Raw genomic sequence first — 27,376 nt, 5'->3', positions numbered from 1 at the left:
CAACAAAAACGAACTGCAAAACCCGAAAATAAAACTCAGCAGTGCTGGAAAAAGGACTAAGAATAAGGAACGGACTCACTGGGAAATACAGGTGACAAAGGTAAGTACGTGACCGAACACAATTTGGGTAGACAAAAAAAAACAAGGGCAAAGGCGAGACAGGGAAGTGAGAAATGGGCAGGAATAAATACTGCCCATGATTACTAATGAGTGCCAGCTGGTTTAAGGCCAGGCATGGCCAAGACTGGTGAACACAAAGTATTAGTAAAAGGAAATCTCACACTATAAATAAAGGCATGTGTAAAGGGATAACTTACTGGAAACATATGTAAAGAAATGAACCCTTAAAGGAAACATATGTAAAGATATTAACACTTACTGAAAACATATGTAAAGGGATGAACCCTTAAAGGAAACATATGTAAAGATATTAACACTTACTGAAAACATATGTGAAGAGCTGAACCTTTAAAGGAAACATATGTAAACGATAACCCTTTAAACACAAGCTAGACCGGGGAAACACAACATGAACAGAGGCAGCATAACATTAAAAGTATTAAACATAGCCAGCAAACCTAGACCTAAATGCCATAGAAGGTCCAGTATCTGGAGTTGCTGCGTTTGGCCACCAGAGGGCGGCAGAAAACTACTGTTCATATTGTTCAGGGAGGGTCCACGGCTGGGACCATGACATTCAGATTATTTTATTGTCACGTCGTTCATTAGGCTTACAGAAAAAATCGTGAAATTCACTTTGTTTGTGGTTAATATAAATTAAATAAAATGTGCATAGAATAAAAATAAAATTAGATAAAATAACAGCAAGATGACTATATAGTTCTAAATAAGTGTGCAGTGCAGATAACAGGATGTAGATATTATACTATATCAAATTTAAATAACAAAAAGGCTTTTTTTATGCACCGGCTCTCATATATTTCCTAGATGGAGGGAAGCTCACATCACCAGGTTTTTTGAGCTGTCCTCACGACTCTGCTCAGCGCTCTGAGGTTGAGGTCGGTGCAGTTCCCCCTCCAGGCGGTGATGCACCCCGTCAGGATGCTCTCTGTTGTTTCTCTGTAGAACGCCTTGTTCTTAGCCCCTTGTAATCAGTGTCTGTATATATACCTGCCTGTCCCGTGTCTTCCCCGTGGCGTCATTGTTGCATGCTCCGTGTATCCTGTTCTGTTTACCCAGTCCGCCCGTGAAGCTCCCTGTGTTGCGCTATCCTGAATCCTGCTCCGTATTCTCTGTCTTCCGCGTTTCCCGTGTACCTTGCCTGCGTCAAGCTCCCTGTCTGTCGTGTACCCGGTTGCTATTCCTGCCGTTTGCGGAATTCCTCTTTGTTTCCAGTGATAGTACGTTTATTCTAGTGTTCCCTGTTTCTGTCGCTCTCCTTTCTTTTCGTGTCCCAGTCCGATCACTGTACATATTAATACTATATTACATATAATACATTCACATTAAACTCTGTACATACATCTGATTAGCACTATTACTCAATAGTACTAATTTATATATTTTATACCCAGTTTAATCACCTGTACGTTGTATATTACTATTGCATTTTACTGTTACATTTGCACTCTGGTTGGATGCCAAACTTCTACTTGTGCTGTATAATGACAATACAGTCGCAAATTACTTTTGCGTTGCCTGTGGATTCTGTGTGCACATCATTCTGAATGAATGAATGAATGAATTTTTATTCACACACACACACGATACATTTTACATGCGAGTATCCTCATGTGATAACATGTCGCAAATTGTGTGCATGTGCCAGGTCTCCCAAGAAGCTATTTAAAGCTTTTGGAGGGAGCCTGAACACAGATACAAACAGAATATGAACAAACAAAACAATAACAAAATAAACAAAACAAACAAACAAAAACAAAACAAAAAACTACAACGTGGGTAGGTTTACACACCTACCTACTAACTGACATATAACAGAGATACATAATACAGACAATTTTATTCCTAAGTTATAATTTTAATTAGAGATATGATTTTAGCAGTTCCTCTTTCAATGATTCTTTAAAGGTTTTAAAGGTATTAGTCATTTTTAGATTTTCATCAAGCTTGTTCCAGATCTGTGGACCCCTGCATGCTATGCTTAGGCTAGCACAATTTAGCCTTCTCCTCTTGCCAGATATAAGATGCTTGTTTATTGTGTTGTGGATGTGCAGTGGTTGGCAGACTGGGACAAGCTCAGACTGGTTGCATGCCTTATAAGGAGCTGGCGTATGCAAATTCAAGTGTACAAGAATGCACATTACATTTAAGAATCGTGGCATTCCTCATTCTGGGGAGCGCAGCTGAGAACACTCTGGCTGTTTAAGAACACACTTCCACACGTTCATGAATCCGTCCGGGATCTTTCTTAGGGTTGGTCTTACGAAGTTCATAAGAAGACACTTAAGAATATGTACCAGAATAAGGTCCAATGTTAGCTTGTATCCTGAATATTAATTATATGTTGTAGTGATTGTTAATTGTACATAATTCACCCACGGAACTATTGTTAGGAACAAGAGTTCCGCCCGAACATTGAGGTGGCACTACCTGCCACCACAAGTCAGTCGACTGCAAGCAACGTAGCAGTAGCATGTTGTGTTTGTCTCACAAATAAATGCTGTTCGCTCTACCTCGAGCTACCGTCTCCGACTCCCATCTCTCGGCACTACGATGTAAACACTCTCCCCAACTTGTGCTCCATCTCCCCTCCTTCCTATGCAGTTTGTTCCGTTCCGAGACTACATCGACCGCTCAGGGAACCAGGTCTTGAGCATGGCCCGGCTGGCTAAGGACGTCCTGGCCGAGCTCCCCGACCAGTTGCTGTCCTTCATGAAGAGCCGTGGAATCAAACCCCGGCCTGCCCTGCCCACCACCTCCCACTCCCCCGCCACCACCGCCCCCAAGGGCATGTCTGAAAAGGAGGGGTTGCCTCCTGTTGGAGATTTGAATGAGGCGAGATGGACTGTGTGTGTGTGCGTGTGTGTGTGTGTGTGTGTGTGTGTGTGTGTGTGTGTGTGTGTGTGTGTGTGGGGGGGGGGGTCCCCTGAGACACAAGGCCTGATGACAGCCTTCTGGTGTCTTGAATGTCATGTACTATATGTGTGTGTGTGTGTGTGTGTGTGTGTGTGTGTGTGTGTGTGTGTGTGTGTGTGTGTGTGTGTGTGTGTGTGTGTGTGTGTGTGTGTGTGTGTGTGTGTGTGTGTGTGTGTGTACACCCAGGCTCCACTCCCACTGGGATAGCAATGTGCGTAAACACACACACACGCACACACACAGACACCCATGGGGTGCACGCACGCATGCACGCACGCACACACACACACACACACACACACACACACACACACACACACACACACACACACACACACACACACACACACACACACACACACACACACACACACACACACACACACACACACACACACACACACACACACACACACACACACACACACACAGACACCCATGGGAACACAGCTGTGCACATAGCAATCTTTCAGAAAAACATACATGGAGAGCATGTGGAGAGGATACGACTTGACAGAAATACATGAAGATGAAGGGATATGAAAAGTGTAAAGAGAGAGAGCCAGGGATGCTCTGTGGTTCAGTAGACACACATACACAGGTCGTATCCAATGGGGGCTTGACTTATCGTCTTATTGTTTGTGGTTCTATCACTGTGTTATGTATGTGACATGCTGTTCATGTGTCTGTCATGTATTTGTTGTATGATGTGTGTCTGTCATGTGTTTGTCGTATGATGTGTCTGTCATGTGTTTGTTGTATGATGTGTGTCTGTCATGTGTTTGTTGTATGATGTGTGTCTGTCATGTGTTTGTTGTATGATGTGTGTCTGTCATGTGTTTGTTGTATGATGTGTGTCTGTCATGTGTTTGTTGTATGATGTGTGTCTGTCATGTGTTTGTTGTATGATGCGTGTCTGTCATGTGTTTGTTGTATGATGTGTCTGTCATGTGTTTGTTGTATGATGTGTGTCTGTCATGTGTTTGTTGTATGATGTGTGTCTGTCATGTGTTTGTTGTATGATGTGTCTGTCATGTGTTTGTTGTATGATGTGTCTGTCATGTGTTTGTTGTATGATGTGTGTCTGTCATGTGTTTGTTGTATGATGTGTGTCTGTCATGTGTTTGTTGTATGATGTGTGTCTGTCATGTGTTTGTTGTATGATGTGTCTGTCATGTGTTTGTTGTATGATGTGTCTGTCATGTGTTTGTTGTATGATGTGTCTGTCATGTGTTTGTTGTATGATGTGTGTCTGTCATGTGTTTGTTGTATGATGTGTGTCTGTCATGTGTTTGTTGTATGATGTGTATGTCACATGTTTGTTGTATGATGCGTGTCTGTCATGTGTTTGTTGTATGATGTGTGTCTGTCATGTGTTTGTTGTATGATGTGTGTCTGTCATGTGTTTGTTGTATGATGTGTGTCTGTCATGTGTTTGTTGTATGATGTGTCTGTCATGTGTTTGCTGTATGTGTGTCTGTCATGTGTTTGTTGTATGATGTGTCTGTCATGTGTTTGCTGTATGTGTGTCTGTCATGTGTTTGTTGTATGATGTGTGTCTGAATGCATCATCTGGTAAGGAAACTGCTCTGCCCTCAAATGCAAATAGCTGCAAACAGCCCAGAACATCCATGATGTTCTCAGCTGATGCTGTCCGGTAAACGATACCACAGCCTCGAGGCCTGGACCAGCAGACTCCGGGACAGTCCCCCCCCCCCCCACAGGCAGTCAGACTCATGAACCAATAACACCAACTGTTTGCTACCTGCCTGTGACTGTGGTATTGTAATCTACTGCTATCCTATCACTGCTTCTGCTACTGATTCGCACACACTACACCCATGCTGTGGTTGTTATGTTATAGTCTAGATCAGACCTGGGCATTGTACGGCCCGCGGGATGATTCTGACCGGCCCGCGAAAGATTGCATGATCATTTTTCTTTTTTTATTATTATTATTTTTTTAATTTTTTAATTTAATTTTTTTTTTACTTTTTTTTTTTCATGTCAACGTTCACACGCACAATATACGCTTACCTAGGATTTGACTTGATTCAACAATAAAGCAGTCGGGGCAAGCCGAAAACGGTCGAAAGTGTGGTTATTTGAAGTTTGGATTTTCTTTTCACAACTGAGATAGGTAGATACAATTTTTAGAGACTAAAGTACAGAAAAAAGGTACCGTTGGGTACCGGTATCGATTCACAGGTACCGGTACCGTATCGGTTCAAATGTGAACGGTACCCATCCCTACTGAACACACAACTGCAGGGCAAGGGCATTTTTGCTCATGAAATGCATAGCCATGTGAAAGCCTTCATGACAAAGTTGCAATTAATTTCAAGGCAACTAGGCAGCAACAATCTCAAACACATGAAAACCCTGAAAGAAGTCAAACCATCAGCTGATCACCGGCACAGGTACTCATCCATGTTGGGAGCACTGCATGATGAATTTTCAAGGCGTTTAAGATTTCAAAAAGGTTGAGGATGAAATGCAGCTGGTTTCCTCTCCCTTTACCTGCAGTGTTGATAGTTGTTCAGCTTGAACTCATTGACCTGCAGTCTGATTCACTACTGAAAGAGCACTTTAAGTCAGCATCACTGCTAGAGTTCTACTCTGCTCTCAAGGAGGAGAACTTTCCAAACATGAGGAGACATGCTCAGAAGATGTTGGTTCTCTTTGGATCCACCTATATGTGAACAGACATTCTCAGTCATGGCGTTTACCAAGTCCAGGTACAGATCCTCTCTCACTGATGAACATCTGTGCTTCGCATTTCCACCTCAGACATGCAACCTGACTTTGATGGACTTGTTAAAGCTCAACAGAGACTGGATTTCTCACACTGAATGAAAAAAATACCTGAAGAACACTAAAATGTGGAAATATAACAAGTGAAATGGGACACTTGATATTTTTTTTCTTTTTTTTGCACAGTTCTGAAAACATTAAATGTTTAATATAGGCATGTAAAGTAAAAAAGGCTACAAAACTGGGACACTTTTCTTTACACAGTTCAGTGACATGTCTTGTTTATTTTTGCTATAAGATGATGTGATGTCTTTAGAAAGCTAAGACAATCCTTGTTTCAATAGTATATGAAACTCAAAATGCCCTTTGTTATTAATGTTTCACATTTTGTTTATCATTTTGGAAATAAATTCTACTTGAATAAATTATATTTTTGAAAGCTAACCTCACCTTTTAATTGCCAAATAATAACATACACTCTTACCAGGGGTCAAAACAATGCCATTTACTGCTTTTTATATAGAAATAAAATGTATATTATGCATAATTGAGTTTGGAATTTTGGCCCGACCCTCCAACATATCTTCAGTTGCTCATTCGGCCCCCTGGGAAAAATAATTGCCCACCCCTGGTCTAGATCTATTTTATCATTGATTCTGCTGCCACTTTGCACTCATTACACCCACACTGTGTTTATTACACTGTGATTACTGGATTGTAAATGAGTGCTATTTTATTGTTTTTATTTATGCTGCTATTTTCTTTTTAATTATTTTGTATTGCTTTTTTGTTTGGTCTTACTTTATTGATGATGCTGCTGCAGGGCCGAGGAGCCAAGAACAAAATAACTTCACTCGGCTGCAAAGTGTAGTGACAATAAAATCTGCACTGAAACACAGCACTGAAAACAATAGATAAGACCAGAGAAGAAGAGGGAAGGATACATGGATAGAAAAGAGAGCAGCAGGGTGGCCTGGCGGTTAGAGCAAGTGTTCTGTAACTAGAACATCACAGGTTGGATGCCTGTTAACAGCCAATTTCTCTACCACTGTCAAAGTGTCCTTGAGAAAGCCCTCTCTGCTCCAAGGATGCCACAGATGGCTGACCCTGACCTCTGACCCCTCTGGTGAAATGCATACATGCATGCTGGCGCACAATCCACTTTGTTAGCATGCTAGTGAAATGTGAAGAGGATTTGCTTGAATAAAGCAAAAAGGCGATGCATCTGTAGGGTTGTATTCTGTAGTAGGACTGTTTTTATAGGATGGATCCCTGATGTACATTACAGAGCTCCCTGGGAGGATCTCAAAGTGAAGAGTGAAGGTCTGCTCAATAGTCTCTCCAGTGAATTGAAGCGAGGAGCAGACCTGGAAAAAACAGTAGCTGAATAAATTTTTACCACCAGAAAAAACACAAGGTGTTGATTTATCTTATCTGGCAAGTAACCATTTTCGAGGCTGTTATATTGAGTCTCAGAAGGTAAATCTAATGCACTCCAAATAGTTGCTGAAACTGTATTCAAATGTATTTTGGCCATGTCTGGTGGGGAAGTGACAATTCTTTTTTTTATCCTGGTCCTAAGTAAAATATTGTCACAACCTCTGGAAGTGTGGATTTGATGGTTTTAACCTCTTAACATGCAACGGCCCGGCCACTTTGCCGACCTCTAGCGGCTCGGGTGTGCATTTCTTTTAATACAATATATATATAGAATTAAAGCCCTATCTGTTACATGCCGATATGTGAGGTGTGCGCCAAAGTACATGGCAGACTTTTCTTTTTAAAGCGTCCTTTTTAAAGTTGAATTCTACATACATGACCTTTAACTTCTTACACAAGCGAACAGTTTCCTAGTTCCCTGTTCCTAACCCCTGTATACACACACTGTGTTGTCTCTCTGGTTGCCAACACTCGTACACCGTGTACGCACACGATAAACCACACACCGTGTCCCCCATGACTCCATTGTCTCCCCAATGAGTCACACGGCTCCCCCCCCACATGTTAGCCTCCTTGCTCCCCCAAATCACTCCTTGCGGCCATTTTGTCTGTCACTGTCTGTGCATGTCATTCTCTCATACCCTCTCACTCGCAGCCTCACTGCAACCATTGTTTTTCTCTCTGTGGCTGTCGGTGGCTTTGTTGACATTCTTTCTCTAAAGCTCCGCTCCGAAGCCCCGAAAATCACAGCTGTTTTCTCTCATCTATCTACCTAAAGGGGACGCTATCTCGGACTAAATATTCATTTATAACCCCAACCGTTCAGTATGCCATCCTCCTGCCTGACAGCACATTGCACACTCTAAGGCAAGCCCTATCAGACAGCATTAAAGCTCTCCTATTCATGACAGTTTCCCGGCCGTCTCTGACACCACATCGCACATTTTAAGGCGAGCCGTCTCAGGTAGTTACCGTCTCCTGCCATGACAGTCTCTTTTTTTTGTCTCTAAATAAGATGTCGCCCTTTAATTAACTGAACATTTTAGCCGTCGCGTCTCCCTCCTCATCTCGCTCATACGATTCTGCACCGGCCCGTTTGTTTTCTCTCCCCACCCATTTGTTTACATTCCGTTGTGATAAAATGGCTTCTCTCTTCAAAACAAAAACCCAGACAGCTGCTCTGCCGCTCTCCACTCCACTTTCCAGATAATACCCACATCACCCTCTCCAGCCTGTGTCTAATATTCATATCTCTGTTTGATGTTAAAAAAACACATATGATTACAGCTGGCCTAGGTGTGTGTTGTTAAATTCTCTCACGGATGTACCATCTTTATTTGGCTTAAAGATCAATAACCGTGCGTGCAAGTGAACTCACATTCTTCCTTCTACAGCGCTGGTTGCTTGGGCCTCATGACAGCTCGACTCGCCTCTCTCCCATGGCTCTCGGTCGGCCTCTCTCTCCCATGGCTGGCTGGCCTTGCTTGCCGGCTTGGCTCGAGTTCATGATTCTCCCACACACTGGCTGTTGTTCACTGTCGCCCCATTGAAAAGTATTTTTCCATTATTGCTATCTTTAATCAAAATCCGGCGTAAGGCACCAAGTTGTAAGATAACAGTGTTTCTAGCCTTTAATCATTTAATCCACTCGTCACCTGCTGTTCCGTGACTGGCCTCCGCGTTGTGTCATTTTACTTGGATATCTCATTAGCTGTCTCACACTGTATCAACCCCTGTTAGTACATCCGTAGTCAGAAGAAACAACACTGCAACGTGATCTCTTTCCTTAGATCCTCATGTTTATTTTCATAAACATAGCTTCGTACCAGATGTAACCAATTATGTAATGTCCTTGAACAGTCTTAATTCATTCTTCTCCACCGTCTCTTATGCTATTAGTCCAATGGTTCTGGGCCTCGTCGTAGCCAACAACCATTCCCTGTTAGCCGAAGCTAGCAATGATGTGTCACTTCCCCTCCCCCACCCAGCGAGGGTGAGGAGGGATCTCAAAGTCTCTGATCAACGCGTCTGCTCGCCTGTGCATCGTGTCTCAATCTGGCTAGTCTCCTGAAGACCCCACAGCTTACCGTCTTCAAGTCTCGCAATGTCGACCTCTCTCTCGTGACTGTTACTATGGCAACGGCACTTTTGACCCAAATCACTATAGCAACGGCGATATTAATATTACTAAACGATGTGACTACACCACCATGCGAGAGCCCAGTGCTGCTGCATACAATGACCTTGGCTTGCTTGAGAGCTCAGCTGATAACAGGCCCTCGTCTGCAGCCTCACTGGAGCCAGACATAGTGACTGATACTGTCCTCTTACAACTAATATCTAATAGCAGATGCTGTCACCCACCGATATATACATTATATATACAAAAACTGCGGGTTTTCACCAAGCTTGACCTCCGTAATGCTTACCACCTCGTCCGCGTTCGGGAGGGCGACGAGTGGAAGACTGCGTTTTGTATCGACCTGGGGCATTTTGAGTATTTGGTAATGCCTTTTGGACTCACTAATGCCCCCGCAGTGTTCCAGGCATTGGTCAACGATGTTTTACGTGACATGATCAATGTGTTCGTCGTCGTGTACTTCGACGATATACTCGAGTTCTCCCGTACCGTGGCCGAGCATACCCAACATTCTCCAGCGTCTCCTGGAGAATAAGCTCTTTGTTAAGGCCGAGAAGTGCAGTTTCCACGCTGCCTCTGTGGAGTATTTGGGTCATATTGTGGAGCGAGGTCAGGTGCGCTCTGATCCCCGTAAGATACAGGCGGTGGAGGAGTGGCCCCAGCCCAGTTCCCGCACCCAGATGCATGTAAATGTAAATGTAGATGCGGAGATTCTTGGGGTTTGCAGGTTTTTACCGCCGGCATATTAAGGGGTTTAGTCGGGTGGCCGCGCCCCTGACCACGCTCACTTCGACGCTCCGACCTTTTGTCTGGACTCAAGAGGCGCAAGCCGCTTTTACTGCCCTTAAGAAGTTGTTTGTCACGGCACCCGTGCTAGCTCATCCTGATCCGACCCATTCCTTCATTGTGGAGGTAGACGCGTCGGATACCGGGGTTGGAGCCGTCCTCTCCCAACGATCCGCAGAGGACGGAACTCTCCACCCCTGCGCTTACCTTGATATGCCTAATGTAAGGCGCTATATAAAATACATTTATTATTATTATTATTATTATTATTATTATTATTATTACCTATCTCGTAGGTTCACCCCGGCAGAGCGAAACTACGATATCGGTAACCGAGAGCTGTTGGCGGTTCACGCCGCTTTAGAGGAGTGGAGACACTGGCTCGAGGGGGCCAGAGATCCATTTCTAGTGTGGTCAGACCACAAGAACCTCACCTATGTTAAGCCCACCCGGAGAGTAAACTCTCGGCAAGCGAGTTGGGCTCTGTTCGTCAGTCGTTTCAATTTTACCCTCACCTATCGCCCGGGGTCGCGGAACGCTAAGGCCGACGCACTCTCCAGGTTATTTCCGGAGAACCCCGCTGAGGCGGGTTCCGACACTATCCTTCCTCCCTCCCGGGTGATAGGTGTGGTGACATGGGCGCTGAAGAGCCGAGTCCGAATCGCCCAACACGCTCACCCAGACCCAGGTAACAGACCTCCTAACCGTTTGTTTGTCCCTGACCTGATGCGGTCGGAGGTGATTGAGTCAGTTCTCCTGCCACCCCGGCGTCCAGAGAACTCTATCCTTCCTGCTGCAGTTTCTGGTGGCCAACCATGGAGAGAGACGTTAGGGAGTTCGTGGCTGCTTGTCCGGTTTGTGCCCACAGTAAGGCCGTCCATCGGCCCCCAGCCGGCCTCCTATGCCCGTTACCTGTGCCCACCCGTCCATGGTCCCACATTGCACTGGATTTTGTTACTGGGCTTCCGGACTCCCTGGGTTATCCTAACAATTGTGGACCGTTTTTCCAAGGCAGTCCACTTCGTCGCGTTGGAGAAGTTACCATCCTCCGCCGAGACCGCAGAGCTCCTTGTGGACCATGTGGTACGTCTACACGGTATTCCCCAGGACATCGTTTCGGCTCAGTTTTCCTCCCAGGTGTGGCATGCCTTCTGTCGAGGGATGGGGGCCACCGTCAGCTTATCCTCCGGCTACCACCCTCAGATGAATGGACAAGCGGAGCGAGCCAACCAGAGTCTGGAGACTGCCCTCCGCTGCGTCACCGCGAACAAAACGCCTCCATTCCACGGCTGCTTCTGATCTATAATCAGAGACTGTTGTTCCCCCCCGGACTATAAATTCCTGAGCAGCCCAGTGGACTACGCAAGTTTGTTTCTTGGAACAGTAGGTTACTATATTTTTTTTCTTATCTCCAAGTCATTGTGATACATTCTATATTCTAGTGTTAACCTTCGTTGTTGGTTGCGCGTGTTATCTGCCTTGTTAATCCTAACCTTCTCTCCCTTCTAGCTTGGGTAGATGGGTTACTAATCTCGTGTTCTTTTTCTCTTGTGCGTACAGTAGTTGTTTTTGGAAGACGTCGCCCTCGCAGCCGTGCCGTACACGTCACGTTCAAGTTCACTTGTTCTTCCCCGTTGGTTCTTTTCTCCCCTACCAAGTCCCTCACGTGTTATGCCCTCAGGGGTATTCCCGATATCTTTTCCTGGCGTTGCTGAGGCAACCTTGTTCCACGCCATATACAACACGGTAAGACCCCATTACAGATATAGATATTAAATACACACAACTGTCACGGTCCCAGACTGAGCCCTGTCTGGGGCAGTGGGGACAAGATGAACAGTGGTCTCCTGCCGCACTCTAGCGGGCACCATCAGATGGTGCAGGCTATTATTATTTCTGTGTTGTTAAGTATGATTAATGTGATATCATTATGCTTGTTGTCATTGGCTTTCCCTTCCCTTGTGTGATGTCGTTCTCATGTCTGGTTGTTGTATTTGGTTATGCTTTTTGTGTCTAGTTTGGTGTTTATCTGATTCTGTGTTTTGGCCTGGCTTTTGCCAGGTTTTGCTCATTATAATCAGTCTGTGTATTTAAGTTTGGTCTGTCCTCCTTTCCTTGTGGCGTCATCCCCAGTTCAAATCTCTTGGTTACTTTTTTGTTGTTGTAACGTTAATTCATTTATCCACTCTGGTTGATAAGATAAGATATTCCTTTATTGATCCACTTGGGGAAATTCAGGCATCATAGCAGCATGGGGGGGGGGGGTACAGGTAGTAAAAACAACACAAGCAGTGTAAACAAATAAGTCAATATAATTGACTATCTAACTAACTGAAATATACAGTATTCATAGTATCACAGTATTCACATAAGGTGCAGTATGCATAAGGTGGTGTTATTGTCCTTTTTGGGACACCAGAGTGGATAAATGAATTAACGTTAAAAATAAAAAGTAACCAAGAGATTTGAACTGGGGACCAGTTGTATATATATACCACCACAGGCAGCGCACTAACCAGTTGAGCTAAACGGGCCGTCATGAACTGCTACTGACTAATCCATCATTTACACTTTTCAAGTGCCAATTGCGGTTGTTGTCCAGTATGGACATATGCTAATATGTCATGTTCTACAGTAGGACTTACTACTATGATACTCATTAAAACAAGTCATTAGAATAATAGAAGCCTACTTTGCTGGAACGATTCATTTTAAATGTATACAGTGCGTGTGTGTACGTGTGTGCTTTTTGTGTGTGCGCTCGCGCGTTGAGGCTCGCTAAGCCTTTCTCCACGCATTATTTTTACCTCCGCCTGAGTAACGCCCCCGTTGATGACGGAGACGGTGGAATGTTGGTTCTGCTTAAATGGGTGTAAACGCGGGCTGGTTTGCCAGAGAGCACCAAGGTTCAGAGGGTTCAGAACGGAGCTGGAGCTTGAACCGGAGCCCGGGCTGTGTAAAAGGGCTATGGGTCTTCTGTAATCGTGGATTTTAGGAGAACACAGCAGGGGACACACACACCACTGTGGATAAACAGGGCTACCGTGGACAGGGTGATCAGCTTCAAGTACCTGGGGGTCCACATCTCAGAAAACCACACACATAGACTCAGTCATAAAGAAGGCGATATTGGTATATCCATCTATTTACTATACAAGAACCACTCCTGTTCTTTTACATTTTTTAAGTGACCTTTTCATTGTGTAAAGTGACCGTTGAGTTTGAGCGTGTGCAGCATGTGTGTGTGTGTGTTCATGCTAAAGTGACTGTTAGTGTGTGAGCGTATACAGTGTGTGTGTTGTGTGTGCTCATGTGTGCTTGTGTGTGGAGAGTTCAGTGTTCAAGACTCTGATGGCCTGGGGGAAGAAGCTGAGCCGAAGTCTCTCTGTCCTAGTTGCTGGTGTGCGCAGGCGTTTGCCTCACCGCAGCAGCTTGAACAGGCTGTTGTTGGGGTGGTGAGGGTCTTTCATTATTCTGCAGGCTCTGGACTTGCACCTCTTGTTATATAAGACCTGCAGGGGTGGTAGTGCAATACCCGTAGTACGCTCAGCTGAGCGCACCACTCTTTGTAGGGCCTTCTTTTTTTTCTTTTTTTTTTCTCCAATTTTTCTCTGTTTTTCTCCCCGTCCCAATTTAGTCGTTGTGCCAATTCCCCCCCCTCCCCTACCTGGTCGTTGTACGCATGTTCTCCTACGAGTCGGTACAAGGGCGTCCAGTGACGTCTTTTCACTTGGCAGCGAGGACTCTCATTGGTGAAGTGTAACGCGTGGGAGGGCACGCTATCTCCACCAAGTCCTGCCCCCACTGAGCAAGCGCCGAGACCTGACCTGTAGGCGTCGCTGTCCACAACGCCAGATTCCCACCCACCAGCTTCCCACCCCCTAATACTGCCAATTGTATTAGTATGAACGACCAGCCAAGCTGGTAGCAACGCCGAGAGCTGGGCTCGAACCCAGCATCTCCTGCGTTGGTGACGAGCGCAATCTCCGCTACGCCACCTGACCGCCTGTAGGGCCTTCTTGTCCTGTGCCTTGCTGTTTCCATACCAGACAGTGATGTTTCCAGTCAAGATGCTCTCTACATCTCCGGAGTATCTTCCCCTTCCACCTTCCTTAACTGTCTCAGGTGGTAGAGGCGCTGCTTCGCCTTCTTTATGACTGAGTCTATGTGTGTGGTCCATGTCAGGTCTTCTGAGATGTGGACCCCCAGGTACTTGAAGCTGATCACCCTGTCCACGGTAGCCCTGTTTATCCACAGTGGTGTGTGTGTCCCCTGCTGTGTCCTCCTAAAATCCACGATCAGGTATGAGGTAACAATTATAACCACTGCACCTCTGTGCTTACTATTAGCATTCCAAATGCAGATGTAACCAGTGGGCTTTCAGTGGAAATTAATCATAGTGAGATGTATCCCTTTTTCTGTAGCAGCACAAATAAAAAGACCACTTTTCATGACATCTCAAAACATCACCTTCTTATCTTGACAGAGGCTAATAACTCTGTTATTAGTAATAAGTAGTTTCCCCATTACTGAGATATTTGGGAGCTATTTTCTTATTGGTAGCTTATTCATCACTGTCCCCTTGGTTTTAGTGTATCTGAAAATACACACTCTGGCAAAACTGTCTTGATAGTCAGCGTCAGGGTCCCTAAGAAAATTACACCTTGTTCTTTTTAGCATACTATTTTCAAATACAAATAGTGTGAGGCACACAATCGGATATGATGATCAGTACAACATGGCTCCTGAATATTTCATTAGGAGATACAGCCTAAGGTATTAAAGGTCCCTTGAATGCCATTCAGAGCCATATCTTGCTGGTTTGTCCTAATGTGATTCTGAATTGAACAAATAGGATTTTCATTTCAGGATTTAATGCTGGGAAGAGCTCCGTTTGAAAACCAACTATAGATAATCGGATAGCGAGAGTGAATTTGATATTAGACCAATAGGAATACAATTTGATTTGACTGGCGGCGGGAGGTCAGCTTAATTTAAAGTCGATTATCTTATATATTAAATCATATACATTGGATGGAATTTTTTAAGTACGCCCCCTGGTGCAGGGTGGCTCAGTGACTCAAAGTACAGAGAATATACGTTTTATACATGGTTCTCATTTCAAATAATTCAAAAACCTTAGTGCCTCAGTCAAGAGTCAAGTTAAGAATTACATAGAAATGCTGTTATGCCAGAAATGCTGGTATTGTCCTCCAAGACAATAGATCATCGTTGTTCCATTGTAAATGTCAATGAGGAAAAGAAAAACTAAAGATCTCCTTATCTGCTGTATGACTCAGCAAATCACAGACCCCCTCCATTACGAAACAGGTGCTTCAGGTGAGATTCTCCACTTCTGATAGTAATATGACTTTCATTTGGACAGGTGGAGGTCAAGAGGATCTACTTGTCTCTTTTCTGGAAGCTTTGAGGGGGATTAGGCTTGTCATCCACCCTTCTAATCCTAGGGGTTTAACTGGGAGTGAATCCCTTTGATAGTTCAGGTTGTGATCTACCTCTGATTGATGTACTATGGGCAAAGAATTCTATATCTTTTGTGTGTGTGTGTGTGTGTGTGTGTGTGTGTGTGTGTGTGTGCGCGCGTGCATGTGTATATGAAAACAATTAATGGTTATGTATCTTGATGTTATGACCATTTGCGATGTATCTGGGGTATTCAAACTCATGCATGTGTAATGCAGTTGAAAAATGTATCTCAGAGAAATGTTTGAGTGTATGTACATGAGCTTGTGAACCTTCAGGTTATGAATACTATTCATACTCCAAAGGATTTCAATTCACTACAGCCTATATATTGCTTTTATATTGCATCATATTGCATTTTAAGAATTCAGATGTTATTCATGTGCTCCAGAACGGCTCAGTCAGTATTTATGAATAATGCACTTCTCCCCTAAAGCCAGAAATCAGAGAGAGAGAACCCTTAAATCAGTGATAAAATATGGGATCATGTACAGTTAATGGGACAGACTTTGTGGGCCAATTAAATGTTTTTATACAATGGCATGCACATTTATTGATTCTGATTGGCTGAAACAGTGAAGTTGCCAGTTGTTATTTAGTATAACACACTCCACGTGACCCCAGATCCCTCCCACAACCGAATTACTTAATTTTTTCTGTCTGAATCAATCCGCCATAGATAGAAAAATGGAAGTATGAATAGCTTTCGAACGAATCCTCCAAAAAAGATACAGTCAACTGGAATATGTTAGTTTGTTACATACACATGGATTATGTAATTAATTTGTCATGACTCATTGTGAAACAAAAGAAAAAAAAGAGAAAAAGGGGAAAAAATTGCCCACGTTTTTTTTTTAATTTTTTGTCCGATTTGATTGATTGATTGAAAATGTTGTTACCAGATTGCAGAATGGGTACAATACAGTAAGGCTCAATACACACAATTGTTAACACATTCCCTGCCATTGGTTATATCCATCAATATAGCCAGTCTGCCACCACTATAAGCCCATGGAGATGTTCACCTTCTTTGCAGGGATATAACTTTTTAAATTGTATTGCTAAATTGACATTACTATGGCCCATTCAACATCGATTATCTATCGTTCAGGATGTAGGAATGTTATACTTTTTCATTCAAACATTCATACAAAAATACCTTCTAGAATATAAGTATGTTTTTATCGTTTTCTGCAGTAATTCCTAGAACGTGAGTTATAGGCCTAAACGCATATAGATTATCGATTGCCGTTTATTCCCGATACACGCTATATTAAAAAATTCAACTGTATATGATCCTATACGTTATGCGTCATCATGCGCGGAGGAAAGGGGGGGGGGGTCATTTATAATTCCATAATGCTTTATGTAGTATGGGTGATATATTGATCAGATCGGTTTGCAGTGAATTGAATAAACAATTGGGCTGAAAATAACGTTAGCGTCCTCTTACCGTTCGCCAATGGGACTGGCGGTGAAAGATCCCAGGTATACGACGTCGATCGCCTAGGTCCATTTCCGGTTTGTATGTCGCAATAAACGCCGAAATCATATAGATTATTAAGTTTATAAAGTGATCCATTATGTACATAGTGTCTGTCGGGAGCCTTGCGACAATGTCTGATGGCCGGATGAATTTAATCGACGCACACCTCCCACTTCCTGTTGTTCGAGTGTAACTCGCCCGACCATCCACCAGGCGGCGGTATTGAGCCGTCGTTGTATTGAGCCGTAGGGTCCAGCTGCAGCGCCGGAGGTGTATATATGAATTATGAATGCCATGGCGAAAAAATGAAATATTGATCTCAATATCGCTGTACAGCGTGGTCTGGCTGTCAAAGCATGGCGGGCAATAACGTTTGTCTTGTTTACATCAGGGTCCCCCATTTTCAATTCATCCTATGACATACATGACATACAGATAGACAGTACTGCTACATATTGTTAAAGAAGCACAGTGAAGTTACCTACAGTAGTAAAATTTCAATCAATCAATCAATCAATCAATCAATCAATCAATCAAACCGGTTGTTATTTGATTGATTGATTGATTGATTGATTGATTGATTGATTGATTGATTGATTGATTGATTGATTGATTGAAAATTGTATTACCAGATTGCAGAATGGGTACAATACAGTATGGCTCAATACACACAATTGTTAAGGTGATGCAGACCAGAGAAAGACTTTCGTCTTGTTTACATCAGGGTCCCCCATTTTCAATTCATCATAACATATATGACATACAGATAGACAGTACTGCTACATCTTGTTTAAGAAGCACAGTGAAGTTACCGGTTGTTATTTGATTGATTAAAACTTTTATTAACAGATTGCAGAATGGGTACAATACAGTACAGCTCAATACACACAATTGTTAAGGGGATGCAGACCAGAAAAAGACTTCCGTCTTGTTTACATCAGGGTCCCCCATTTTCAATGCATCATAACATATATGACATACATGACATACAGATAGACAGTACTGCTACATCTATACATTTATGACATACCAGATTTACAAATACAGTACTGTTTGTGATACAAGAAGAGTTTGGGGGAACTAATGGGATAACTGGGGTTGCAACAAAAGTGCAACTAGGAATAAAAACCCAATGAAATAAAATAATAATAAATAATTATGCTTCTTAGCAGACTTCTTAGCTTAACATAACAGACCTACAGTAAGTTTGGGGGAACTAATAGGATAACTGGGGTTGCAAAAAAAGTGCAACTAGGGCTAAAAACACAATGAAATAAAATAATAATAATAATAATAATAATAATAAATAATATATCCTTCTTAGCAGACTTCTTAGCTTAACATCCCAGGGAACTAATGGGATAACTGGGGATGTTGTTTGCTCCTGACAAGACTTGCTCCTGACAAGAGTCTCAAAGTATGGGGTGATGGTAGACAAAGCAACTCTGAGGTCATGCTCAATGTCCAATCTGTTCCTCTGCTTTGTCTTCAGCTGGACCAGAGCTGAGAAGCCACTTTCACAAAGATAGGTAGTGCAAAAAAAAAAGAATATATATATATATATTTTTTTAAACTTTTTTTTAAATTTATTTTTTTACACACACATCCACGACCCACTCAAAATGGCCCCGCGACCCACTTTTGGGTCGCGACCCACCAGTTGATAAACACTGTGACTAGTGGATCTACTATTGGATCTACTTTCTCTGTGGATGGTTTTGTGAATCAATCTCCATTATGCTTCAATTACTGTATGTTTATTCTATAGCAATAAGGTTGAGTGAATTCGGCCATTGTATAAAAGACATTACACCACTTGTAGTCATGTGTTATAGGAATTAGATCATGCCTAGGGGGGTCTAACGACCCTCCGCTGCGCAACCACCCCTAGGCATGATCTAATTCCTATAACACACTCCTGTGCGTGATGTAATGCTTAATTGTGAGCTCTTAACACCCAAATGAGGTTTAATTTCTGGTCCATATCTGTTGAAAATATTAGAACATAAACCTCTTGTGAGTTTATGTTTTATGGCTCTACAAACTCAATCACCCATTCATACAAAGCAGACCCAGATTTAACATCCAGATGACATCATGAATTCAAGAGGTTTGTCTCTGATTTCTAGCTTTAGAAGAGAGTGATGCATATTCACATGTGTTGACTGAACTGTCCTGGGGGCAGAGGAATAACATTCTTAAAGTGGGTGGTATTCCCCTTCAAGTAGCTGTCTTGGCCATCTATCATACCGGCAGGCAAGTTTGAGAACGGATCAAGACTCGCAATGTGTAATACTTGCATACACATGGCACACACGCATATACACACTCATATACACACTCAAACACTCGTAAAACTCTTACCGTCAAACTCAGCAGGGCCAACCCCTACTATGATGATGGACATAGGCAGAGCAGCGGCCTGTGGAGGAAACACACCTTTTAGAGTGATACGCACAACACGCACGCACACACACGCGCGCGTGCGCACACACACACACACACACACACACACACACACACACACACACACACACACACACACACACACACACACACACACACACACACACACACACACACACACACACACACACACACACACACACACACACACACACACACACACACACACATACACACACACACACGCCATCCCAACACCAAGAAGATAGCTACCAATTTCCCCTCTGTGTGTTCAGTAAAAAGCTATCCGACTGCAAGCTAACCTAGCTTAGAACAAATTAATGGAAGTGGATACGGACCAGTAGCCTAGCAAAATAATCCGGGAGAGGTGTTTTTGGCCAACAGCTAGGCTAGCTGGTCCGTATCCGCTTCCATTTATTTGTGCTAACCTAGGCTAGCTTGCAGCCGGATAGCTTTCTACTGAACATACAGAGAAGAAATTGGTATCTATCTTCCAGTCTCATTCTGGAGAAGACAGTAAGCACATTTCCCATAATGTTGACATGTTCCTTTAACTCTTTGACTGCTACGCTGTTTTTCCATCTTTACTCCCTGGAGCCAGCTTTTTTGACCATTTTCACAATGTTTGCAGACCCATCATATATTCTATATTATAGCTATGGAGACAATAGTATGGCTCATTTGACAGGCACTATTTATATTCCAACATGGAAAAAAACATTTATTTCTACATGCCTTCGTTCGTGCGCTATCCCATGTGTAGACACCTGAATATGTCTGACAATAATTCAATGTGTCTAACGCTAATTCCTTGCATTCCCTGTGTTCGCGAGGACGTTGTGTAACCGGCTGACCGCTCTTGATCCTCCCTATCCTAACATTGACACTTAACTTGCTGACCTCTCTTGATCCTCCCTATCCTAACATTGATACTTCATAGTGGGACAGGATACAGGTGCCGCCAGGGGGAGCTGGTGGCGACGTTGGGCAGGGAGACACAGGTGAAGAAGGATGGGCTCAGGGCGCGGCGCAGACGGAGGAACTTCCTCTTCATCGTTTTCCAGAGAGGGAAGAGGACGCACAGAGCTGGAGCTCCGGACATCAAGCATGCGAGATATAAACCCAGTTACGAAGCGGGTTAGTAATGAGTATTTGATAGCTTAGCTTTTAGTTAATGCGGAAGAGACATTGTGAACGAAGAAGCAGACGAGCGACTGCCGAAGAGTGTGGTAGATATTGCCCACATTGCGTTTTAGCTGAAGTATATGCGTCATGACAGGGGGTTCACCACGACCCACAGCTTAGCTTCAGTTAGGCTAGCACCACAGTTTAGCCCGCGTGTCGCCCCACCCCTTCAGCCCAGCAGCAGACGTCACTACACTGCACGCTCCTCCAGCCCTTCCGAGCCGTTACCCCAGCAGTCACCTGCCCAACGTCTACCCAGCCTTGCTGCCTGCTATCACGGGACCTCCCGACGGCCATCTCACCACACGGACGGTTGGTGGTGGGAGCGGGCCCGCCATTTGGATAAGTACAGCGAGCACTCCGAGTGCTGAAACTTTATCGGTAGACATTCTCTCTGTGCAGCGCGGGCGAAGAGAAGCAGCACCTTGAACTGACGCTGGTAACAGTGTTTAGGGGCGCCCCGACCTTTCTTATTTTGGGGAGAAGCCGGCTATAGATAGGACTTTTATTTGCAATGGGGGCCCACTGTCATTCTGGTTGAGTGTAATAATAATGTGTGTTCTTTTACAAAAATCCCATTGAACCAATAACCCCTTTATCCCTCTTCCTCCCCTTTCTCCCCACCTACGGAGAAGCGGAACAGTATATAAACCCTTAAAGGGAAGGTGTTATTACTGCGTCTAGCCCAGTGTGGGAAGCACTTTAGTCTGTGTTATAGAGCGAGAGCACTAGGTGCCCAGGGCGGAAATAACTTTAATCATTGTGTAATTATTTGTAACTTGCATCAGACTTCCAGTAAAGGACAGTTTAATGGGACCACTGTGTGCGTGTCTGTTAATGTGCATTTTATCTAACCCTTTCCTTTCCGGGTAATGCTCATTACAATTGAACCCTTTCCCCACCCCCTGCCTATAGTTCATTGTGAAAGGTCTCCACTCATCATTCAGGAAGGGTACTGCTTTGGGGAGCGAATATATCATCCATCTTTACTGCCATCGGGTGTGGGAGGGCCCAGGAAGTATTGGGGGAAGTGTGGGTGGTTGGGGGAGCTACTGCTGATCGCCCTGGAGGGCAAGAAGGACCAGCGCACCATCCCTAGGTTAGTGAATCCTAGGCCCCATCCACTCCTGCTGCTCGACCTCCACTTCAACATTCCTGGCCTACAGTCGGGGACTCAGCTGGACCCAGCTCTGCTGCTTTCTCGCTACCAGGTGGCCGTGTACATCCACTCCCATAAAGCAGGGATAATCCACCCTGCTACACATGCAAAAAATCGTCCAGTTTAAAAAAAAAAAAAGCCAGTCTCGTTTTCTGGAATGCGAGATGAGATATGTTTTGTGCAACATAAGCATATTTGTGCAGGCAGGGCCGCCACTAGGGGCATGCGAGAGGTGCGGTCGCACTGGGCCTAGGGCCTCGCGGGAGAAGAAAAAAAACGATTATCTTTAAAAAAAGAATTGTTTTATATAAAAATAAAAATAAATATAATGTTATTTAACAATCACTTTCCATCACAGACCGAAAATCTAGTTTTGCTTACAGGTGTCTAATGTGACTTACATCCATGCTTATATATTTCACACCTGCCTCACTATGCCTGCGACAGGCAGCGTGACTGTGTCCGTCATCTATCTGAAGCGGTGCGCATATAAAAAGCTGCCATTAAGGTGGGTGATTGTTTTTTAACACAATGTCGACGCGAGAACGCGATAAAGGGCGAAAATTTTGCTCCGGAAATTTACAAAGAAAAAAGAAGTGTTCAATAACAGATACATTTATCACAAAAAACTGCGACCCGACCGAAGCAGCCACAGCCACAGCAGGGCCTCGCAGGGGAAAGAAGCTAGCAAGCGAAGCTAGCAGCACCAGGGCTGCCCAGCCCCAGAGCCAGGTGACAAATGTGAAGAGCAGTGAAGATGAGGAGGATGGCGAGGTCGCCGCCACTGCGACCATAAAGACATCATCATGCATGACATCATGCATGCTAGACAAAATGTCAGAAGTTTGGAAGCATTTTTTTATTGAAACCGAAGCCAGTCCAATATATACCGGACGCGCGCCGCCAGGACGGACGTTTCCATATGGAAGGCATAGAGAAGTGCCTGTGTGGGATATTGATTCAACATCAAGGTGGGACCGAGACGGAGGGATACACACACACGACGTGGTACATCAGGAGGACGCATTCAGCTCAAGGAAAGTGCAAACACTAATGTTTTCTGAGTGGAATCGCCGTATTCTACTAGTGCTAGGATTGCTAGTGGGAGCTAACTGGCTAAGTGGCTCTGCTAGCCATCCGAGTGCTAACACACTGCTAGCCGCTAGCCAACCAAGTGCTAACACTGCATATTTCTCTCACTATGAATTGAAAATGGGGGACCCTGATGTAAACAAGACAAACGTCTTTCTCTGGTCTGCATCCCCTTAACAATTGTGTGTATTGAGCCGTACTGTATTGTACCCATTCTGCAATCTGTTAAATAAAGTTTTCATTCATTCACTCGTATGGTGAATGTAATGCGACCCGCCGCGCTCGACTGGGGCTATTTCAAGGGAACAGAGGGTCTTGACACATGACATGGTACATCAGGAGTGCAAACGCTAAAGTTTTCTGAGTGGAATCACCGTATTCTACTAGTGCTAGGATTGCTAGTGGGAGCTAACTGGCTAAGTGTCTCTGCTAGCCATCCGAGTGCTAACACACTGCTAGCCGCTAGCCAACCAAGTGCTAACACTGCATATTTCTCTCACTATGAATTGAAAATGAGAGACCCTGATGTAAACAAGACAAACGTATTTATTGAGCCGTACTGTATTGTACCCATTCTGCAATCTGTTAAATAAAGTTTTCATTCATTCATTCACTCGTATGGTGAATGTAATGCAAGCCGCCGCGCTCGACTGGGGCTATTTCAAGGGAACAGAGGGGCTTGTCTCGCTTCGCCAGTTTCTGACAAAAATGCGTCAAATTGGTATGACTTCTACCTATCTATAAAATATAGTCAATAGTTTGACATGTATGCCCAGCCTCGGGCTATTTTAAGAATACGTTGACTGTATGCCCAGCCTCGGGCTACCAGCTGACAGGCAGAGCTGCATTCGTAATGGCTGTTCTAGACGGGTGTGTGTGTGTGTGTTTGCGCATGTGTCGGAAATGTGTGCGTTTGACAATAGACACATAGCAATAATATAAAATATAGATTTAGCTCTACAAACAACCTCACGCACAGTCAAACCTTGTTATGAGAAGCTGGCCTTATAGAGTGAGATTAGACGGATCCCAGTGGCCGCGAAAGTGGCAAAAATAAGTATTCATTCATTCATTAATTAGTAAAAAAAAAAAAAAAAATGTTAACCTTTATTTCGCACAGCCAGGGCCTCGCATTTAAATCTCGCACAGGGCCTCGCATTTCTCCCAGATGGCACTTGCTCGCCTGAAACCTATATTATTTCCAGGTCAAAGGTAAACACAACCATATATGGATGCTGGGATAATTACAAAGGCATTTTATGATGGAGTTCGGTAAAATAGACGTTACCTTTGTCAGCAGGTCCACCAAAAATTACAATGGATGGATCGTCACCGTTTGTCCTCTTCATAATGATCTCCAATAGTTCGCTCTAGGCGATCGCCATTGCCGAACATTAGCTGTCTGTAGTCTGGGGTGCTCATAATAAACCTCTCCATAAAACAGGGATACTGTGAGGTTCGCCTTTCCCTTGACCTTTAATTCCTCCTCACCTCACTAGCCCCCTCCTCACCTCACTAGCCCCCACCCTCGCGTTCGTTTACTCTCGTTTGCTCTTCAGCAGCCACACCCTTGGACTACCTGTCATTATGTGTTTGATTGGTCTGGTGCCGAACACACACTTCTAGTTCGAGTATCAATTACCATCACGCACCTGATGTGTATTCTAATTAGTGCCCCTGTGGGCTTTAAGTACCTCGCTCTTCCCCTCAGTCCTGGGCGGGAGGTTCTCTGTCTGTAGGCTCCTACGGGAGTTTCTGTTTCTGTCTTTATGTTGTTTTCATCTCCGGCGTGAGATGCGCTCAAGCCTTCGCCTCCTGTCGCCGTTTGCCTGGAGGGAGACACTGTACTGCGCTCTCTAAACCTCTACGGGAGGTATTCCAGTGTTCCACTCCAGACCTCCGAGCCAGACGCGCTCTTCACTCCAGACGCGCATCCAGACGCGCATCCAGACCTCCGAGCCAGACGCGCTCTTCACTCCAGACGCGCATCCAGACGCGCATCCAGACCTCCGAGCCAGACGCGCTCTTCACTCCAGACGCGCATCCAGACCTCCGAGCCAGACGCGCTCTTCACTCCAGACGCGCTCTTCACTCCAGACGCGCATCCAGACGCGCATCCAGACCTCCGAGCCAGATGCGCTCTCCGTACCGGCGCATACTCAAAGCAGACGCGCACCACTCAGACCTCCGCGCCAGATGCGCTCTCCGTACCGGCGCGTACTCCAAGCAGACGCGCACCACTCAGACCTCCGCGCCAGATGCGCTCTCCGTACCGGCGCGTACTCCAAGCAGACGCGCACCACTCAGACCTCCGCGCCTGATGCGCTCTCCGAGCCGGCGCTCTCTCCTCCAGACGTCTAGCCTGCGCCCTCCTATCCCTGTAAGCAGCTCTGACCCTCGCCCTGTTCCAAGGCCAGAACCCTGTTTTCTCTGTCCCTGTCCCCAGCCCGCCTCCGCGGGCCTCTGTCCCTGTTTTCCCCTCTCTAGTCTTCCTAGTCCTCCCTGTCCAGTCCTTCTAGTCCTCCTAGTCCTCCCTGTCCCCAGCCCGCCTCCGCGGGCCTCTGTCCCTGTTTCCCCTCTCTAGTCCTCCTAGTCCTCCCTGTCCCCAGCCCGCCTCCGCGGGCCTCTGTCCCTGTTTCCCCTCTCTAGTTCCTCCTAGTCCTCCCTGTCCAGTCCTCCTAGTCCTCCCTGTTCCTGCCCTGTTCCCTTGCCCTGGCCCTGTCCGTTAGCCTTTCCCTTAGCCTTCCCCTTAGCCAGCTCGCCTCTTAAAGGCACTGTGCCTATTTCCCTATTCTTGTTTTCCTTTGATTTGTGTTCTCCCTTAAAGGGACAGTGCCGTTTTCTGTTGTTTTCAATAAATGCCCAGTTCTTGGCTTACTCTCATACCTGTCTTGTGTTGTGTGATTGGGGTCGGTTACAAACCATAACAGTTACATCCCAAAATACTTCAAAATTGCGAGAGTGACCCCCCTGCACAAAAAAGGCAGCAAATTAGACCCAGGCAACTACCACCCTGTTTCTATTCTTACATCTATCTCAAAAGTCACGAAAAAAAAGCTAATCTACGAATTCCGATCTGGCTTCAGAACATCCCACTCCACGGACACATGCCTTCTCTATTTGAATGACCACATCAAACAAGAGGTGGACGCGGGCAAATTCTGTGGCATAGTCATGCTGGACCTCCAGAAGGCTTTCGACACTGTCAATAACTCCATTCTGATTGACAAGCTAAAAGCAATTGGTTTTGATAGTTCATCAGTGAGCTGGATGCAATCCTACCTGGAGGGGAGAGAACAGATGGTGGAGGTAAACGGTATGCTAACCCCCCCCCCCTCCCAGTGAGCTGCGGTGTTCCACAAGGAAGCATACTAGGACCGTTACTGTTTCTAATTTATGCAAATGACATGTCATCAGCTTGTGACTGCAACTTGTTCCTGTTCGCAGATGACTCAGCCCTGCTGGTCTCTGACAGGGACAAGTTTCAGGTTGAAAAAGCCCTCAGCTCGGAACTCGGCAGAATCTGCACCTGGCTCGCTGATAACAAACTATCATTACACCTGGGTAAAACAGAGTCCATTCTCTTTGGATCAAATAACAAACTCAGCAAGGCCAACTCTGTTACAGTGGGTGACAATATTGTCACAAGGAAAGATGAAATTACATACCTGGGCCCTCATTTATCAATGCTGCGTACGCACCGATATGTGCGTAAACCGTGCGTACGATCATTTCTATGCAAAGTGTGGGATTTATCAAAATGAACGTGTGCTTGAGATTGTGCGTATATCTACGCACAGCTCAGACCGTGACTTGTCGGTAGAAGCGGTAGAATATGAAGACTGCAACATGAGATGGACTTTCATGCATTAGTTTCAACACTGACGTGTTCTGTATGACCCGTAATTCATTATAGTTAATTGTAAAATAGCGACAGTAGTGTAATTATTGTCAAACCCTATAAATAGCATTTGGAATAGGTCTTTCTTTCCGAATGAATGCAGCATGGTTTATCTATAATAGCGTTATCGGAATACTATGGGGTGTACTGACTGTGCTCCGTGGGGATCGGGGCCCCGTTCCATGTACCGGGATAACCGAGTTAGCCGGATAACTTTAGCTGGATAACTGGGTTAGCCTGACTTTCCGATTTCATGTACCTGGATTTCCCAAATCACCATGACAACATATCCAAAAGTTTGAGCCTGCTCGAAAGCAGAGTTCAAGTTCAAGTTAGCCTGAACTATCGCCACGCCCCCGCAAAGAAGTGACAGCCCGTTTCCTGAAACTATTCCCACAGTCTACGATCTGCATTATACCATTCTGAATTACGTTTTTGTGCTCCATTCTTCCAGAGGGGGCTTTT

At 44.8% G+C, this 27,376-nt stretch overlaps 1 protein-coding gene across 1 annotated transcript in view; it reads right to left on the bottom strand.

Annotated features, from left to right (window-relative positions):
* Positions 1–27,376, bottom strand: part of LOC311229678 (copine-9-like) — a gene marked incomplete at both ends in the record, with an annotated part of 679,647 nt that overhangs the window by 5,647 nt on the left and 646,624 nt on the right. Inside the window, one exon of the mRNA XM_084315753.1 lies at positions 19,512–19,569. Coding sequence (XP_084171879.1) covers positions 19,512–19,569 — 58 coding nt within the window. The remainder of the gene's footprint in view (positions 1–19,511; positions 19,570–27,376) is intronic.

This window comes from Notolepis coatsorum (genome assembly GCF_963971535.1).
Source record: "Notolepis coatsorum genome assembly, chromosome: 6".
In the NCBI taxonomy this organism is placed as follows: Eukaryota; Metazoa; Chordata; class Actinopteri; order Aulopiformes; family Paralepididae; genus Notolepis; species Notolepis coatsorum.
Note: the sequence above shows the minus strand (reverse complement) of the source record. Positions and strands in the feature narration are given on the sequence as shown.